This window comes from Macaca thibetana, chromosome 5 (genome assembly GCF_024542745.1).
Source record: "Macaca thibetana thibetana isolate TM-01 chromosome 5, ASM2454274v1, whole genome shotgun sequence".
Taxonomy (NCBI): Eukaryota; Metazoa; Chordata; class Mammalia; order Primates; family Cercopithecidae; genus Macaca; species Macaca thibetana.
The window spans coordinates 23964745-23983502 of NC_065582.1; the positions used below are offsets into that span (position 1 = coordinate 23964745).

Consider the following 18758-nt stretch of genomic DNA (forward strand, 5'->3'; position numbering starts at 1 on the left):
TTATTACTTCATTATGTTGCCTTATAGGAGAAACCTAATTCTATTCCCCTATAATTTCTCCCAAATAAACATTATTTCCACCATTTCTATTGTCCATTTGTGAACATGGTATGTATTTTCTGATACAATTTACTGAAGTGTTACTTTTGAGAATCATTACATGATTGGGAGTTCCTGAAGGAACATCATTGAAATGATACTAAGCTGTATTAAGCAACAATGCTCAACAACAATTCTCTAACTCTAGCAAAATTAAAACTATTTTCCAAATTATAAATGTTTCACCTTTGCCCACATATGCATTTCTGCCTGACAAACACAGCTCTCTACTTAGTTATAAAGTCCAAGACATTTTTAAATTAGACTTTCTAAGTTTTCTCTTAATTGATGCCAACGTTCAAAGCAACTCCAATGTCCTCAAAGTAGTATTTTCATGGAATTAAAAATATCAATGGATAACTCTAGGGAAATGATGCTTTTCACAGGAGACACATGGCATTTATTATTTGAGAAACACTTCTAAAGTTTTATTTTAGGTCAATGGCAGCATTTTGGGGTATGATGCTGACATAAAACACATTGGAAATAGCTATTTATATGGCTGACTTCATACAGACCTCAATCACTGAAGGGATTTAGCCCCCCAAATTAGGAAGTCACTTACATTGACTCTGACCTGCCCTCATGAGAAGTCCAGGTGCTTCTTCTTGAACTTCAAGGGCTCGGGCAGCCCAGGCATTGCCCCAACACTGCTTAGAGCAGTGGTCAGTCTGGAAGTAAAGAAGCACAGTAGTATCCCAGAGTGAGTGTTTTAAACAAGGCCTGCAAGAGGCACTAATACTGCATCCACGTCTGGCCACATGCCATTTCAGACTACAACATTATCCCGCCACAGCAAGAAATGGTGATGAAAGCCTAGAATAAGCTGTATTTATCCAAAGAATCTATCATAAGTGAGTTACAAACACATTTCTCCATATTGCCATTTATTTGGAGGTTAGCCTTGATGGCGTGATAATATTACAACTCCATATTCAAAATAATTATGGAATACACAGAAAGTCAGTTAATTATATATATACTATTTGAATTATATTATCTGTAAATAAGAACAAAATTATAATAATATCATAAAATAGATAAAATTATTTTAATTAAGTAATTAAGTTGCAATTACAAAATATATTGATTTTTGTTTATTCTTCCTTTTTTTTTTTTTTTTTTTTTTTGAGGCAAGGTTTCATTCTGTCACCCAGGCGGGAGTGCAGTGGTGTGATCACCACTCACTGCAGCTTTGACCTCCCAGGCTGAAGTGATCCTCCTGCTTCCGCCTCCCAAGTAGTTGGGACTACAGGTGCATACCAACACACTGGCTAATTTTTATTATTTTTGTAGAGGTGGGGTCTCCCTATGTTGCCCAGTCTAGTTTCAAACTCCTGGGCTCCAGTGATCCTCCTGCTTTGGTCTTCCAAACTGCTGGGATTACAGGTGTGAGTCACTGTGCCTGGTCTATTCTTCCATCTTTTCAAAAAAACCTAATATACGCCTGAAACAAAAACTAGTCTAATACACATATATTCCATTATTACTGAACAAAGTACAATATAATTTAATTAATACATAGTGCATAAGATTTAGAATAACCAACTAGAAACACCACAGGGTTTTCTCCCGACCACAAAAGAACTCCATTTACACAGCAGTTTGACTAGTCCAGTTGAGGTACACTGGAGCTACAGCAGGATCTTCATTTACTCTCCAGTGTTTCAGGAAATGCAAATGGGTGATTCCTCTGGGGGCATCCACCAAAATCAGGCTTAGCTACACCCCAGTGGTTTTGGGGACCCTCACAAACTCAAAATAAAAAACACAAACTGGAAGAAATGAAAATGAAAGCATTGTGGGAGAGAGGAGAAACCACTGTTTAAGAAGAGACCAAGATACTATTTCAATTCTAAAGATAAATAGCTCTATGACTTTACCAAGATTTGGAGCAGGGATCTGTTTCCTCTTGAAACAGTGGCAAAGAAAAAAAACCCCAGAAAACGGTTGTTATAATTGATATGATGGTAGGATCACCAGATGAGCCTTTCAAAAACTAGGAATATTCAGGACCCCTCACAGAGATTCTTATTTCATGCATCTGGGATACAATCTAAATATTAGTTTGTTTATTTATTTATTTATTTTATTTTATTTTATTTTATTTTGAGACAGAGTCTCGCTCTGTCGCCCAGGCTGGAGTGCAGTGGCGCAATCTCAGCTCACTGCAAGCTCCGCCTCCCGGATTCACACCATTCTCCTGCCTCAGCCTCCCAAGTAGCTGGGACTATAGGCGCCCGCCACCACGCCTGGCTAATTTTTTGTATTTTTAGTAGAGACAAGGTTCCACCGTGTTAACCAAGATGGTCTCCATCTCCTGACCTCGTGATCCACCCGCCTCGGCCTCCCAAGTGCTGGGATTACAGGCGTGAGCCACTGCGCCTGGCAAATATTAGTATTTTTAAGACTCCCCCAAATAATTTCAATGTGCAGCAAGTGTTAAAAGCCACAAATCTGAAATTCCAAATGATCTCAAAGCATCTTCCTTGACTCCAGAGATTCTTAGCCTGTAAGTGTTCTATGACTGTGTGCCTCCGAATTCTATGATGCTGTACCTTAAGCTCATTCTGTCACACTTAAATCTAAGAAGTACCACATTATTTTTAAAAAGGATTTAAAATGATGGGCCAAAAAAGGCATTACACAACTACTGAACTATAATAAACATAACCTTGACGTTTTTTCCTTCAAATGGTATACTATTATCTTACATGTATATTACTTATTATACTATCATCTTACGCATGTGTATATGTATGCTGTGGTGGGTAAGATATGTATCCAATAATCTTCCAACTAAAATTTCCATTTGTCTAAAATTACATCTTCAAATAACACCAATATTTTTATCAACTTAATAAGAAAAAGTAGGATCTTTGCACTGCAAATTTTTAAAGTTACACTAATGATAAAAAAATTTAATTACTCACTAATTTGGCCTTATACATTTCTCACATTTTGAGTTATGCAAGGCTACAATTATATAATTCTTACATTTTGGATTCTAGAGAGGAAGTTGAAAAAGCAGTAATCAATGCCAAAATCTAAGAAGGCCAAAAGAGTCATTTAAAGGACAACAGAATTAGGAAATAAATACGCCCAATCTTAACTAAAGTGTGCTTTGTAGATGACTCATGCTTTGGGGTAAACAACTGTAAGAGCGAACACTGCACAGGCAAGATGTAAATCCTGTAAATATACAGAAGCACAATCCCATGTAGAGGTGAATATCAACAATTAAAATTAGATAATAAAATATAAAAATATAAAGTTTAAGTACAAATATAATATGACAAAGATATGTCATTCACTAGCAAAGTCTAAGTTTACTTCTAATAAAAGTTACACCTAATACCTATTAAATACTAAGAATCATAGGATACTAGTATTATTCCCATTTTGTACCCAAGGAAAAAAGGCTCAAAGAAGTTTAGTAACTTCCCCATGTTCTCACATCTGGAAATACCATAATCAGAATTCAAACCTAAGGCAGGCTTGACTCCAGAAATTCTTACCCTGTAAGTGTTCTAGAACAGTACAAGAGTAACGGAGAAATCACTTTTAGGTTGTCCTTTATCATAACATGCTAGTCAAACACTAGAAGCAAGACCATTTTTTTTTTAATTTCAGAAAGACATCAAAAGAATCTACAGAACGTTCATGGACCTTTTCGAAGATGTTACCTTCATTTCTGTACTTTCAAAGGAAGATATTCATCATAAAATATCATGCATTTATGTGCTTGCAAATTGAAAATGAAAATTTAAGCCATAAATGCTATATAATATATAAATTCACAATAAACTCTAATGTATTAAACTACAAGAAGCACAAAAATTGCCTCAATGTTACCAGAATAAAAATTAACAAAAAAAGGTGGGGGGTGGGCATGAGAAGATAGCATCATGAAAGTAATAGTTCCAATAATCCTGCAAAATGCCTTTTTTCATCATTAATAATACTATTATTTCATCAAAAATACATGATTTTTCTGGCATTCATGCAAAAATTCTTGGGCAAATGCTCAAATTTGAATGTACAGAAAGGCAGCAGAATCAGTTCTCTGAGGATTTTTTGGTACTAGGTCTTACTCTGCCAATGATTTAATCATATTCTCCTTGAGCATCACGTTCCTTATTTATAAAAATGAGAGGGTTAAACAATATTGGTGAGTTTTTTTTCCCATATAATATTTTAAGAAAGTTTTCAACCATGAAGCAAAGTTGAAAGAATCATACAATAAGCACCCCTACATATATCTTTCACCTACCTTCTACCATTACTATGTTACTATACTTGCTTCATTGTGTACCCACCCTATATCTATCCATCACTGCACCTTATTTCTGGTTCACTTCAAAATAATTCAGTCACTGATGCACACCTTCCCCTAAATAGTTCAGCGTGCCATAATTGAGTTCAGTAATTTTTTTCATCTTTTTATATAAAATTTATAAATCTTAAGTGTGCACTCAATTAGTTTTAATAAATGCATGCACCCAACGCCTATCAAAATATGAAATATTGTATTAGTGTGTTTTAAAATTTGTTTTCTAAGTAACAGAGACCAAGATATAAAACAGGTATAAGCAAAATGGCTTTATGAGAAGTAAGGAAAAGTGAAGATCTTCACCCTCAGGGGGTCCTTCTACCCTGACTCAGGGGGTCCTTCTACCCTGACTCAGGGGGTCCTTCTACCCTGACTCAGGGGGTCCTTCTACCCTGACTCAGGGATTCCAAGAGCTCCAGTTCTTCAAAATGGGGAAAATCATCTGATCAGATGCTCTCAAAGATCCCTTCCAGCTCTCTATGGAAATGCCTCTGACCACAGACGAAAGTAATTAAACTACTCTGCCTTTCACCAAACATGAAACAAGGCCAACTTCTCAAAGCTTGCAAGTTTCACTGGTAAGTTATAATTGGTTTAATTGTTTGTTTATTATGCTTAAGGCAATCCCGGGTTTGTGTCTTGGATAGTCATCTTTTTTTTAAGTGATTTTGAATAGTAATTAATATTTTTCTATACTAGGGCCAAGCTCTAGTCACAAACTGGAATACGCCTTCATACATTATGGCCAGTTACCAAATACAATACTACTATGGGTAGGTATTTACAGTCAAGAGTGGAGTTTTCTATACATAGAGGAATTACAATTCCTGCTGAGATCAATCAGTCTCGGGAGCATGCACGCTCCCTCTGTCTCTCTGACCTTAACATAAGCTGTACCCTTTGAATAAACAAAGCCCCTCCAGGGAAATGTGAGCGGCTAGCCCTGCTCCTCCCTCACGTGTAACTCTAGGCAAGTCTCCCAGCTGTCCTGGGCTTCAGTTTTATGGTTGGTAACACTGAGGGAGGGGTGACTAAATAATCCTCGGCATTAATAACTTCAATCATATGAACAGTGAACACAAAATTCACTTCAAAAAAGCCAGCTTCCTGCAGACAATTAAGTACCTGGAAAAGAAAGCTATAAACCTGTAATTCATCAGATCACTCAATCATCATAAACATTCAGTCCTAACCACAGATTTGACTCAGACTGCAGGAAGACTTAATCCTGTTCTCAGTATTTACATAGATATTTTTAAACAGCTCAATCTTGTTTCTCCGACACAAAACTTTCTCTTTTTTTCCCCAGATTATCTTCCTTAAAAAGAATTCCAGTTTGAGCTATTAGTATTTATTGAATTTTCTAGAACTTCACAAAGATCAATATTACTTATAATATAGTACATATGTATGAAACGGGGCCCAATGAATGATGGGCTCTCCTCTGTACTTCTTGTTATTTATGTTTTAGCCAGTCTATTGATCATCAATAATGCCTATGATAAAGGTAACATAAAAAGACACACGCCATGAGTAACTCAAGTAAATCAGAATTAGTAGACTGGAGAGACAATTCTGGTGGGAAGAGTTTGAACCATGAGCATATTCATTGCTCAGGACTGTTGGCAGACATTCTCCATGGATCTCTTGGGTTTCTGCACATCTTGTCAGTAGAAGTACTGATCTGATGTCCTTTGTTCCAGATTATATTTTTAAACATTTTTCTATAGGGAACAACCTAGCCAGATACAGCAGAGGACAGATTTGTTTGCTGATCAGTATAACAGCTCTTTCTGGGAAAAATCTTGGACAGGTTTGCTTGCAGCCTATTATAAAAGAGTTCCCTAAGTTCAGGGTCCTCAGTTGTGACAAGGGTCCTCTGCATTCACAGTATCCACCTTCCCACTCCACATCACCCCCAAGGGACTTAGGGTACAAGAGGAACTCATCACAAAAATGAATTTCATACTGTTTGCTATGCTAGACATAATAAAGGTCTTCATCTCTGAAGAAAGAGCTACTGTGAGCATCTATGAAATTGTGGCAGCCTGACAAGTTAAATGTCACAGTTCTTCACAAGGACATTGTCATTATCCATGCTTGTTATCTGGGTGCAACCTCTGTTCATCTGAAGAATCACTCAGTCTTTCAGGTAACACTGAACTGGCTTAAACATCATGCCTCTGCATAACTTTCCTGACAGACAAATTGCAGTTCATAGAATCAAAAAATTGTTAATGTTTATTTAGAAAACAAATTCTGGGGGAAAAGAATAACATGAGTAAGTTCAAGACTTCTTTATATTTATATAAATATAACATTTTTAGTAGAGGCTATTGTTTTCTGGGGTAGCGATGGATAAACAAACCCTATGAATATTTTTCACATGGGAATAGAAAAAAAGCCAAACAGGAAATACTACCTAATGAAGGCAATGATCGTAAAAAATAGGTAAACATTCCTGAAAGAGTTTAAACATCATTTCTTGAAGGTGCTAGAAGCAACCAAAGAAGGCAAAGAATGAGAGGATTCATTGCCTTCTCTCTCTCTCTCTTTTTTTTTTTTTTTTTTTTTTTTTTTTTTTGGAGACAGGGTCTCACTCTGTCACCCAGGCATCCAGGCTGGAGTGCAGGGGCCATCATGGCTCACTACAACCTCGACCTTTCCAGCTCAAGAGATCCTCTAACCTCAGCCTCCTGGGTAGCTAGGACCACAGGCACACACCACCACACTCGGGTCATTGTTTGTACTTTTTGTAGAAATAGGGTTTCATCCTGTTGCCAAGGCTGGTCGCAAACCCCTGGTCTCAAGCAGTCCACCTGTGTTAGCCTCCCAAAGCGCTGGGATTACAGATGTAAACCACCGTGCCCAGCCTACGTTGCCAAACTTCCCCAGTGGATGCTATAAATAGTACCCAAACTTCCCCAGTGGATGCTATAAATAATTATAAACTAAAATATAAGTGTTTTACATAGTATCTCAGTTTAAATGGCTATTATGAGACAGCTGTTAAATTGTATGACTGCAAATTAAGGGCAAGATGCAGAATGGGAAGGCTCAGTGATATAGGATTCTGTTTCACAACACAGTACTTGAATATTTTCAACTAGACCTTCATACTTAAAAAGCATCAGCTTTGCCCTGAATTTCTCAGGTGAGTAAGCTACATATCATTGATTTGCTTTAAGCAGTTCTTTCTAATTAAGCCATATTTCAAAAAGTAACATCTATATGCTATCTCTGAGAAACAGTATGAGATACCAAACAAACACTCAGCTCTGAAAAGGCTTTCTCTCACAATCAAAACAGACAACATTCTGCAACATGAGGATATAAACTATGTTTCTTTCTAGAATCTATTAAGATTCTTAGAATTTCAGAGACACATATTAAAGATTCACTGAGTTAATTAGCATAAATAATTTCATTTTCACAGAAGACTTTAATCATAACAAACTATCATGTACTAAGGGAGTTTCGTTGGTATTTTTTTAAGTCAATGATCTGGACTTGTTACTTAAATAAGAAAAGTATCCATTGGGAAATTGGCCGAAATCTCTTATTTCAAAAACTGCTTGGAATAAACATGTAATTACTTCATAGTTCATGTGGCATGGTGATGATTTTATCAAATATTTGCTCATGAACTCCAATGCATAATTAAGGTATTTTATATTTGATTAAAGAAGAAAAACGAGAAAAAGAAAAGAACTCAATCCAAAAGCCTTTTTTTTTTTTTTCCATTCTATGGTAAGATAAGCACCTCTATGGGAAATGTGATTTCAAATGTAATTTTCTATGATGTGCTTACACAACAGTAAGTATAAACAGATACTTTTTTTAAAAGGGAATAGAATGCAGTCTTGTTATAATTATCTCTCAATAAAAAAGTCCCTAATCAAGATACCCTGACAGAATGATACCTGAGTCCCTAACTTCTCACATTCTATTGAACAACTATGGAACGAGGAGGAAATCTACTTGGCAATCTGCTTCCAGTGAAGCTATCTCCTGGGCAGGGATTCTAATCAGGCTGTGCCTGAAAGCTCTCTTTTCAATATAGATTTCCAGATCCCAACCCAAGCAACTGGTTTTGCACTTCTGATTTGTACTTTAGAGTCTTTAATTTTAAGAAATGTCTCCAGGTGCTTCTAATGCTCTGGCAGGTTTGAGAGCTGTTGACATGGGTCACAGACACTGAGTAGGAAACCAGAACAGTAAGCAAACCAAATCAAGTTTTAGAATGAAAAGTAGGAAGCAACAAAGGAGTGGATCAGATCTGAGAGGGCTCCGGGGCTGACAATGAAGACAGAAGTAGAATTCTGACATCTGAATAAGACAGTGTGTTAAGACCAGGAACACAGTCAGGAAACTAGGTGTATGGGCCCCTAGATTGCTAAACAAGGCAACAGTGCTTCCAACAGAAAGTCTATTGTCTTATTTTCTGGATCCAGGGACAACACCATGTTTAAGAACACCATTACTTTGGGAGGCCGAGGCGGGCGGATCACGAGGTCAGGAGATCAAGACCATCCTGGCTAACACGGTGAAACCCCATCTCTACTGAAAAATACAAAAAATTAGCCGGGCGTGGTAGTGGGCGCCTGTAGTCCCAGCTACTCGGTAGGCTGAGGCAGGAGAATGGCGTGAACCCGGAAGGCAGAGCTTGCAGTGAGCCGAGATCGTGCCACTGCACTCCAGCCAAGGTGACAGAGCGAGACTCCGCCCAAAAAAAAAAAAAAAAAAGAACACCATTTACTTAATTTTTCCTGCAGCATGAAGAAATACTGTCGCATTAAACAGATCCATTAATTACAAGACATTTGGGTTTCAGGAACATTCAAGCTGGGGCAATGCATTTTATGAATGAAATACATGAAGGCAGGGTTATATGAATATGAGGCACTGGAAGAACATTGAGCAGTTTACTTAGTTAACTTAAAAAGTCAACTTGAAAATTAAAAAGAGGGGGTTCAGAAATGAGGGCACTTGACAAAATCAAGCGGATTCTGGTTTCTCTCTTTGTAAACCAAAATAAATCATTGCTTTCCTATATCAAGGAAGGTGTTTACCACCAAAAAGACTGAGACAGCAGATATATTTAGTGATTATGATTTCAGGCTCAGACTACTCTCCACATCAAAGATATGAATCAACCTAAGTGTTCCTTAATGCATGAATGGATAAGGAAAATGTGGTGTATACACAAAATGTAATACTATTCAGCCATAAAAAATAATGAAATCACATCATTTGCAGCAACATGGATGGAACTGGAGATCATTATGTTAAGTGTAATAAGTCCAGCACAGAAAGACAAATATTGCATGTACTCACTCGCATGCAGGAGCTTAAAAAAGTTGATCATATGGAGGTAGAGAGTAGAATAATAATTATCAGAGACTGGGAAGAACATGGGTGTGGGAGGGATGAATAGAGACTGGCTAATGGGTAGCAAAACACAGATAGAGGGAGTAAGTTCCAGTGTTTGATAGTAAAGTAGGGTGACTATAGATAATAATAACACATTACATATCTCAAAATAGCTAGAAGTGAGGACTTGAAATGCTCTGCACATGTAGAAATGATCAATGCTCCAAGTGATGGATATCCTAAATGCCCCAAGTTCATCATTACACATTCTATTCATTTAACATAATATCACATGTACCCCACAAATATGTACCAATATTATGTGTCTATCAACAACAAAAAAGATTTCAGGCATAGCACTCAGGCTTGGGTTTCATCACTTAGCAGCTATATAATCATGGGCATGTTACTTAATCTTGATAAGCCTCAGTGTTCTCATGTGTAAAATTGGATAATGGGCTATAAAAATATTAACTGATTCAGGTGATGGCCGTAGTTATTTGACATAATGCATTGTTTTATTAAATTACTTAGTACTGGTCCAAATTCCAATTTTAGCCTTATAGTGTTACCAGAGCATTTCAGTTAATTGATTTTCATGAAAACATCAGTGCAAAGATTGTCTTCTATATACTAGTTACAAAAGGGCCCCACATCTTGAAATGTGTGGCTCTACGTAGGATTACAAGATGCCAGAGACGGAACTGGTTTTAGGGACTCTTGAAAATTCCCTAATTTTATAGCAGAAGAAACTAAGACTTAGAAATCAATAGATATCAGCCACATTTTTCTGCTGGTGTCTAGAAATTGCTTAACTGAATTTTGTCTTACAGTTTTTCCCATTTTCAATTTTTGATTAAACTAAAAAAAGTAGCACATACACATTATTAATATTATTAATAATTCAAATAATAACGAAGAGGAAAGTAAAATATCCTCCATTTGTTGCCCCCTCTAAGCCCATCTGCTCCCAAGAAGTTACTGCTGGATCTAGGCGTCCTCCCAGACCTTTTTAATGAGCTTACATCCTGTAAGAAAGTCATGTTCTCAGAAACAAACTAAGCCTTAAGAAACTAGTTTCCAGGCTTTCCGAAAGTGAAACAGCCAGGACTGGTGTCCAAGTTTCCTGATTCTCAGCTCGTGCTTTTCACCACGCCACGATTCCTCCTGTCCTTGTAGGTCATACTTCTGTTTGGGTTCCAAGTGTTCTCTTATTTTCCTTCATGGCAGCTCCTTTTCTCTAGTTTGTTCTGGCCTCTGTTTCCTGCTTATAAAATACATCACCCTAGAAATTTATAAAGATCTTTGTAAGTAGGTATCTAGGGAAAATAAAACTGTGCTACTATTCTTGCAAAACTACATGTAACCCTCTCACCTCTAGTCTCAGTTCCTTTATGTTAAAAATGAGGATAATGATCCCTGTTACATACTTCTCACTCTCTTGTTATGAGAACTAAATAATGGCTTAATCCCATAAATAAAAATGTTTGATCACTATAGTCTTTTATTACAGACTTTTGTTGGACAATTCAATGCCTATCGTACCATGAGGCCCACAGCATGGTCTACAGACAAAACTCACTAGGTTGCTTTGAAGTTACATTTCATCAAACTCTCATAGCTTTTCCCACATTCCGTGGCCTCACTTCAGCTCATTCTAAAGCAATTGCATTAGGATCAGGCTCCTTATTGGTTCCTCCTCATTTCCAAGAACTCAAAACGCTGAAACGTTCCAGACCTAAGTCCTTGGAACTCTTTTCTTTCCCTACAATCATTCCCCTAGTGATGCCACCTAATCTTACCACTACGAATATCACCTGCATTCTGACGGCTTCTAAATTCATGACTCTCCTCTGAACTTTAAACCTGTGTCCACCTGCCTACTTCAACTTACTGTTTGAATATTTGACTGGCATCTCAATTCTACATGTCTAACTCAACCCTTACCTCCTCCTTTCTCAGTTGTTTCCCATCTCATTCAACCATAATTTTATGCTTCTAGTTGCTCAAGTTTTAAACTTGGCAGCCGTTCTTCTCTTTTTTCTTTTCTTTTTTTTTTTTTCCTGAGACGGAGTCTTACTCTGTCCCCCAGACTGGAATGCAGTGGCACAATCTCTGCTCACTGAAACCTCTGCCTTCTGGGCTCAAGTGATTATCCTGCCTCGCCTCCCAAGTAGCTGGGATTATAGGCATGTGCCACCACGCCTGGCTAATTTTTGTATTTTTATTAGAGATGGGGTTTCACCATGTTGGCCAGGTTGGTCTCAAACTCCTGACCTCAAGTGATCTGCCTGCCTCGGCCTCCCAAAGTGCTGGGATTACAGGCATGAGCCATTCTTGATCCCTTCTCTTAAAACCCTACAATCAGTTCATCAACATATCCAGTTGGCTCTACCTTCAAAATACATGCAGAATCCACACACTTCCCTCCAACTCCATAACTAACACTTTGGCCCATGCCACGACCGCGCCTGGCCTGGATTACTGCAAGGGTCTATCACAGTCTCTCCTGTGTCTGCGCTTGACCTACCTCTTCCCGTCACAGGTATTTTCTCAGCCATTTAAAAAGCTAAATATCGAGTCCCTCTCTGCCTCTGTATCTCCAGCCTCCTTTACCTGAATTCCATGCAGACTGATATTAGTTTAGTGCTTTCCACTTTTCCTTTTCTTTTCTTTTTTTTTTTTTTTTTTGAGACAGGGTCTCACTCTGTCACCCTGGCTGTTAGAGTACAGCACGACCATGGCTCACTACAGCCTTTCCCTCCCAGGCTCAGGTGATCCTCTCATCTCAGTCTCCTGAGCAGCTGGGACAACAGGCACATGTCACCACACCTGGATAATTTTTAGTACAGATGGGGTTTCTGCCGTGTTTCCCAGGCTGATCTTGAACTCCTGGGCTCAAGTGATCCTCCTGCCTTGTCCTCCCAAAGTGCTGGGATTACAGGCATGAGCCACCGTGCCTGACCCATCCTTCTATTTAAAGGGTGCTACAATGCAAAACTTAGATGATTTGGAGTTGGAAGACCTGGGAATAAGTAGCACCTCCACCACTTACCAGCTGTGTAAGAAAGTCATTTAATTCTTCTAAATGTCAAATTATTTTTAAAATGAGAATAACAATTACTACTTATTCTATCAAGTTGCTGTAAAATCAAATTACATATTTTAAATTGCTTTGAAAAACATCAAGTGCCAGAGAAACATTTAGCATTCGTTGTAATTTTATCCTTCCTATCTACTCAAAACCCAGCTCATAACTATTGTGAAGCACTTCCATGGTGAACTGGTGAAGAGTATCTCTTCCTTTACAGGCCTATAGCACTGTTTGTTGGAAACATTTGTTATACTTTGTATCAACTGATATAATTGTCCTGAACATGTATTTCAATATTGGAATGCTGCTTATCAGAAGTTTATAAAATTGTCTTATATGGCCGGGAGTGGTGGCTCACGCCTGTAATCCCAGCACTTTGGGAGGCCAAGGCGGGTGGATCACTTGAGGTCGGGAGTTCGAGACCAGCTGGCCCACATGGTGAAACCCTGTCTCTACTAAAAACACAAAATTAGCCGGGTGTAGCGGTGCATGCCTGTAATCCCAGCTACTCAGGAGGCTGAGGCAGGAGAATTGCTTGAACCCAGTGAGCCGAGATCGCGCCATTGCGCTCCAGCCTGGGTAACAAGATCAAAACTCCATCTCAAAAAAAAAAAAAAAAAAAAAAGTCTTGCATTAAGTTAATCTTACTCTACATTTTATTAAACTAATCTGTATACTTATTGTGTTACTCCTGACCAGACATACTCTCTTTGCGGGACAAGACGCCTTCTACAAGTTACCCTTTTAATTCCTCACATATTCTACACATACCTAGTGAAATAAAATACACACGTTTTTATAGCCGTTGTGTGTACTTGGATTCAATGAACAGGTTGTTTAGATTCAATGTATCATGATGAGCAAAATCATGCTTCCCCTGTTAAAAGAAATGTCTACTACAGCCCTAAAAAAAAAAAAAAAAAAAAAAAAAGACTTGAGTCCAAAGACAGTCTTTTAACAAAAACATTACTATGACATACTCTTAAACTATGAACATAGTTTAGTTCATGCTAAACTGGGGTCACAAGTGTACTCTTCATGAGGACAGACACAAAACTGTATGTTTTTAATTTTTAAACTTTTTTGAGACCGTTGATATATTTGTGTCAAAAACACAAACTGAATTTTCAAGAAAAATATGCAACCTGTCAGAATCTCTTGAGCCTGTTTTGTTTCACGTGTTTTCATTGCAAACAATTACTGAAATAAATGTTGACTGATATCTCTATTACAATGATGCAGAAAATAAAAAACAGGTTTCAAGAAAACTCAAAGTTATGAAACTGAAATTTTGGAAATGATTCTGATTCCTTGGTGGAACAGTTCCTTGGATATGACACTGAACCAAACAAACAAACAAACAAATTGGAGAAATAAACTGACAAAAGGATCTGTAGTCTGCTATCCTATAAAATCACTATACTAAGATACGGGCCTAACTCAAACAGATGACTTACCAAGAGCGAATAATACCAAATTTTAAAAAAATTACCTAATCACAACTCTTTCATGGATGAGCCTGAAAAACTGCAATAATTAATATAAAGCTAATTAAATATATCTCATCTCCTTTCTTATAATCTAAATAATTCCGAGATTTTCACCTAAACTGGTTGGTTGTATAATTTCACCACTTATTAAAATAGTTTGTATTTCCTCTATTTCTCCAAATGGAGCACCAGTACAAGAAGCTATTAAAAGCCCAGGCTTGGAGTCAAGCCACTTTTGTTCAAATCCTAGCCCTCGTATTTCTTAACTTTGTGACAGGGAAGATTAACCTCTTTGTGTCTCAGTTTCCTCATGTGTTAAGTTGGTATTGGAACAATATCTACCTTATAAGGTTATTATGAGTATTAGAACTAATATTTTTACTTAATATATGACAACACCCTGGCACATAGTATATACTATGTGTTTGCTGTTATTAATTTTGATTAACTATAGAGGTTAACATGCATTTTCTTAAAGGGCCAAAAAATAAATATTTTAGGCTTTCTAGAGGCTCACACTATCTATAGTGGCTGCAACTAGTCAAATATGCTGTTGTAGCATAAAAGTAGCCATAGGCAATACAAAAAAGAATGAACACGGCTATGTTCCAATAAAACTTTTTGAATGAAAATTTTATTTGCCAAAACAGGCATCGGGCCTTAGTTTGCTGACTCCTGAATTATAATATATACAAAACTGCTCCTGTCCTAGAAATGAACTATGGCATTATGACTCTCAAAAGGCAAGCAGAGTCATTCCTAGAACGTAATGACGGTATCTGCTTCACCAGACATTTGTGGGGGTGTCTCACTGGTGAGGGACTGGGAAGTGAGTCAGAAAAGCAACCGATGATGCTTTTCAAAAATAGATTAGGAATCTAAATGTTTGTTTTAACACACTCAGACACTTTCTCTTCACTTCAACCCCAACCCTAACCAGTTCCAACATTATCACTCTTAATTGTTCTATGCTCACTTCAAAGTTGTATGTGATGCTAATTTTAACCAAATTTCACCTCTATAAAAGTAGGAGTGTGTGTAATTCCAGGGAAGAGGTGCAAGCAGGGCATGGCAGTAAACAGGAAGACAACAGGAGGAGAAAATGACGAGGTAAATAAGGCCCAAGAGATAAGATCTAAACAGGGGTCAACAGAACGTCACAATAACCAGGAAGAATTTAGTACACGAAATATTTGTGAATCGAGACATTATAATATAGGGCTAAAGGAAAGTGTAATATGAGTTTAATCTGATGAGGGAAATATTTAAATTTTTGTTCAATTAAAATCCAACGTAAGTTGAATTTCAATCTCAACAACTTTATTGAATAAAATCAACATAAAGTAATCCACATTCTAAAGTGTACATTTTGTTGACTTATTCACCTAAGGATGGGCATTTTGGTTGTTTCCAATTTGGGACAATTACGTATAAAATTATTGTGAATAAAGGTTTGTAGGGACATATGCTTTCGTTTCTCTTTGGTAAATGTATGTGAATGGGATAGCTGGATCACATAGCAGGTGTAAGTTTAAATTGTTTAGGAATTGCCAAATAGTTTTCCAAAATTCTATTGTTTTACACTTCCACAGTATTGTATGAGCACTGCAGTTACTTCACCAACACTTGGTATTTATTATCAAGCATTTTGAGGGGTACTGGTCCAGTATTTTGTAAATTGCCCTTCATTTGCCTAATGGTCTATTGGAGCCATTCTAATAGGTTAAAGAAGTATCTCATTGTGGCTTTAATTTGCATTTTCCTCATAGCTGATGTTAAGCTTATTTCCACGTGCTTATTTTCCATCAATTTATCTTTTTGATAAAGTGTATTTGGTAAAGCATTTAAATACATTGCTTATTTTTTATTAAGTTGTTAGTTTTCTTATTAGATTTTGAGAATGCTTTATAGGTTGCATATGCAAGTCTTCATCAGAGATGTGAATTGAAAAGATTTTCTCTAAATCCATGGCTTATATTTTCATTTATTGAAATGATTTGTGAAATTAGAAAATATTTACTATTACACAGGAAAACAAAACATGGTGCTTTTATTAATTAAGAAGTAACTGATTTGGTGATAGATAAATCTACATATCAGAAAATATTCTACAAATTATAATTTATCATAGAATTATATAAGGGTTCAAATGAGACAGAAATCTTCATTCTGTCTCCTCTAATTCCTCCTTCTTCCCTGACTGCTAATAAGGGATACACACTTTGGGCAAAATATCCTGCCCATCATATTGACAAAGTTTATCAACTTCACCTTCACAGAACTAAGAACAAATGCCAAGAGAGCTAGTGTAATACCAAGACTGAATTAGTCAAACAAACAGGGACAGAAACCAAATTAGAAACCAAGAGACCTGGATACAGGTAGGAATGGGCGAATGAGAAAACATGGCATTTTTCCAGGAATAATGAAGTAATAATCTTATTAGACTTCAGAGCAATTAGTCAGCTGAGTAATCAATGTAAGATTGTACTCATAAGCAAGTTATTTCATTTTCTAGGAAATGTTTCATGGATTTAACTGTTCTAGACTTCAGAGCACAGAGAATGAAGGAAAACTTGACTGCAACATTAATACAGACTTTTTTGAAAAAGATGCCATATTAAAAAAAATCACAAAATAACGAAAGATACATGCAAAATTCTAACATATTAACAACAAGAAACTAGTGTTTGTTAAACATGTAACATAAAAAGACTAAATGAGATTTTTTCCTGAAATATAATGGTGGTAAATGTATTTTATTTACTTTTATATAAAAAAACTACATATTTTATGTATACCGCTTGATGAATTTGGAGGTAAGCATCCACCCATGAAACCTATGCCATAGATTTTACCACAATACATGCCATAAACTTCTTGTCATCACCAAAAGTGTCTTTCTGCCCTATTATTTATTACTATTATTTTGTTGTGTGTGTGTGTGTGTGTGTGTATGTGTGCAATAAGAACTTAAGATCTACCCTCTGCCAGGCGCAGTGGCTCACGACAGTAATCCCAGCACTTTGGGAGGCCGAGGCAGGCAGATCACAAGGTCAGAAGTTTGAGACCAGCCTGATTAATATGGTGAAACTCTGTCTCTACTAAAAATACAAAAATTAGTTGGGCGTGTTGGCGCACACCTGTGGTCCCAGCTACTCAGGTGTCTGAGGCAGAAGAATCGCTTGAACCCGGGAGGCAGAGCTTGCAGTCAGCCAAGATTGCGCCACTGCACTCCAGCCTGGGTGACAGAGCAAGACTCCATCTCGGAAAAAAAAAAAAAAAAAAAAAAAAAAGATCTACCCTCTTAGAAAAAATGTTAGTATCCAATACAGTATTGTCACTTTCTTTGTTTTGTTTTTGAGAAGGAGTCTTGCTCTGTTGCCCAGGCTGGAGTGCAGTGGTGCGATCTGGGCTCACTACAACCTCCACCTCCTGGGTTCAAGCTATTATCTTGCCTCAGCCTCCTGAATAGCTGAGACCACAGGCATGCACCACCACACCCTGCTAATTTTTGTATTTTAGTAGAGATGGGGTTTCCCCATGTTGGCCAGGCTGGCCTTGAACTCCTGACTTCAGGTGATCCACCTGCCTCAGCCTCCCAAAGTGCTGGGATTATAGGTGTGAGTTACTATGCCAGGCCTATTGTCACTTTCTTAAAATTATCTTTTGATGAGCAGAACTTATTAATTTTGATGAAGTATCATTTATCAATTATTTTATGCACAGTGTTGTTGGTATCTTAAATCTTTGCCCAACTGAAAGTCACAAAAATTTAAGTTCTCCAATATTTTCTTAAACATGTTTTAAAACTTTATTTTTTACATCTAAGTCTTTGATTCATTTTCAATTAATGTTTTATATGGTGCTGTATATGTATCAACATTTTGGGGGTGGGTTTTACACAGAGATATCCAATTGTTCCAGCCCCATTTGTTGAAAAGACTATACTTGGTGTGTGTCTAGGAAGATGGCCAAATAGGAACAGCTCCAGTCTGTAGCTCCTAGCAAGATCAACGCAGAAGATGGGTGATTTCTGCAGTTCCAACTGAGGTACCCGGCTCATCTCACTGGGACTGGTTAGACAGTGTGTGCAGCCCACAAAGGGCAAGCCAAAGCAGGGTGCAGACTAGGAGATTCCCTCGGATGCCTATGGCACCAGGGCCCTAGGTTTTAAGCACAAAACTGGGCAGCCATTTGGGCAGACACCGAGCTAGCAACAGGAGTTATTTATTTAATTTTTCATACCCCAGTGGCACCTGGAACGCCAGCAAGACAGAACCACTCACTCCCCTGGAAAGGGGGCTGAAGCCAGGGAGCCAGGTTGTCTAGCTCAGCGGATCGCACCCACATGGAGCACAGCAAGCTA

The 18758-nt window shown here is 37.5% G+C and overlaps 2 protein-coding genes across 5 annotated transcripts in view; both read right to left on the reverse strand.

The window, feature by feature from the left end:
• Window positions 1-18758, reverse strand: part of TLL1 (tolloid like 1) — a 227574-nt gene that overhangs the window by 179252 nt on the left and 29564 nt on the right. Inside the window, exon 2 of one of the 4 annotated variants that reach the window (XM_050791804.1) lies at window positions 665-770. The exons of 2 other annotated variants lie outside the window; for them this stretch is intronic. In XM_050791804.1, the coding sequence (XP_050647761.1) occupies window positions 665-686 (22 nt within the window). In that variant the 5' untranslated portion in view covers window positions 687-770. Of the gene's footprint in view, window positions 1-664; window positions 1073-18758 lie in introns of those variants that run through there. One more of the 4 variants, XM_050791803.1, reaches the window with a different exon arrangement.
• Window positions 1-18758, reverse strand: part of CPE (carboxypeptidase E) — a 536015-nt gene that overhangs the window by 3866 nt on the left and 513391 nt on the right. The window lies entirely within an intron of this gene.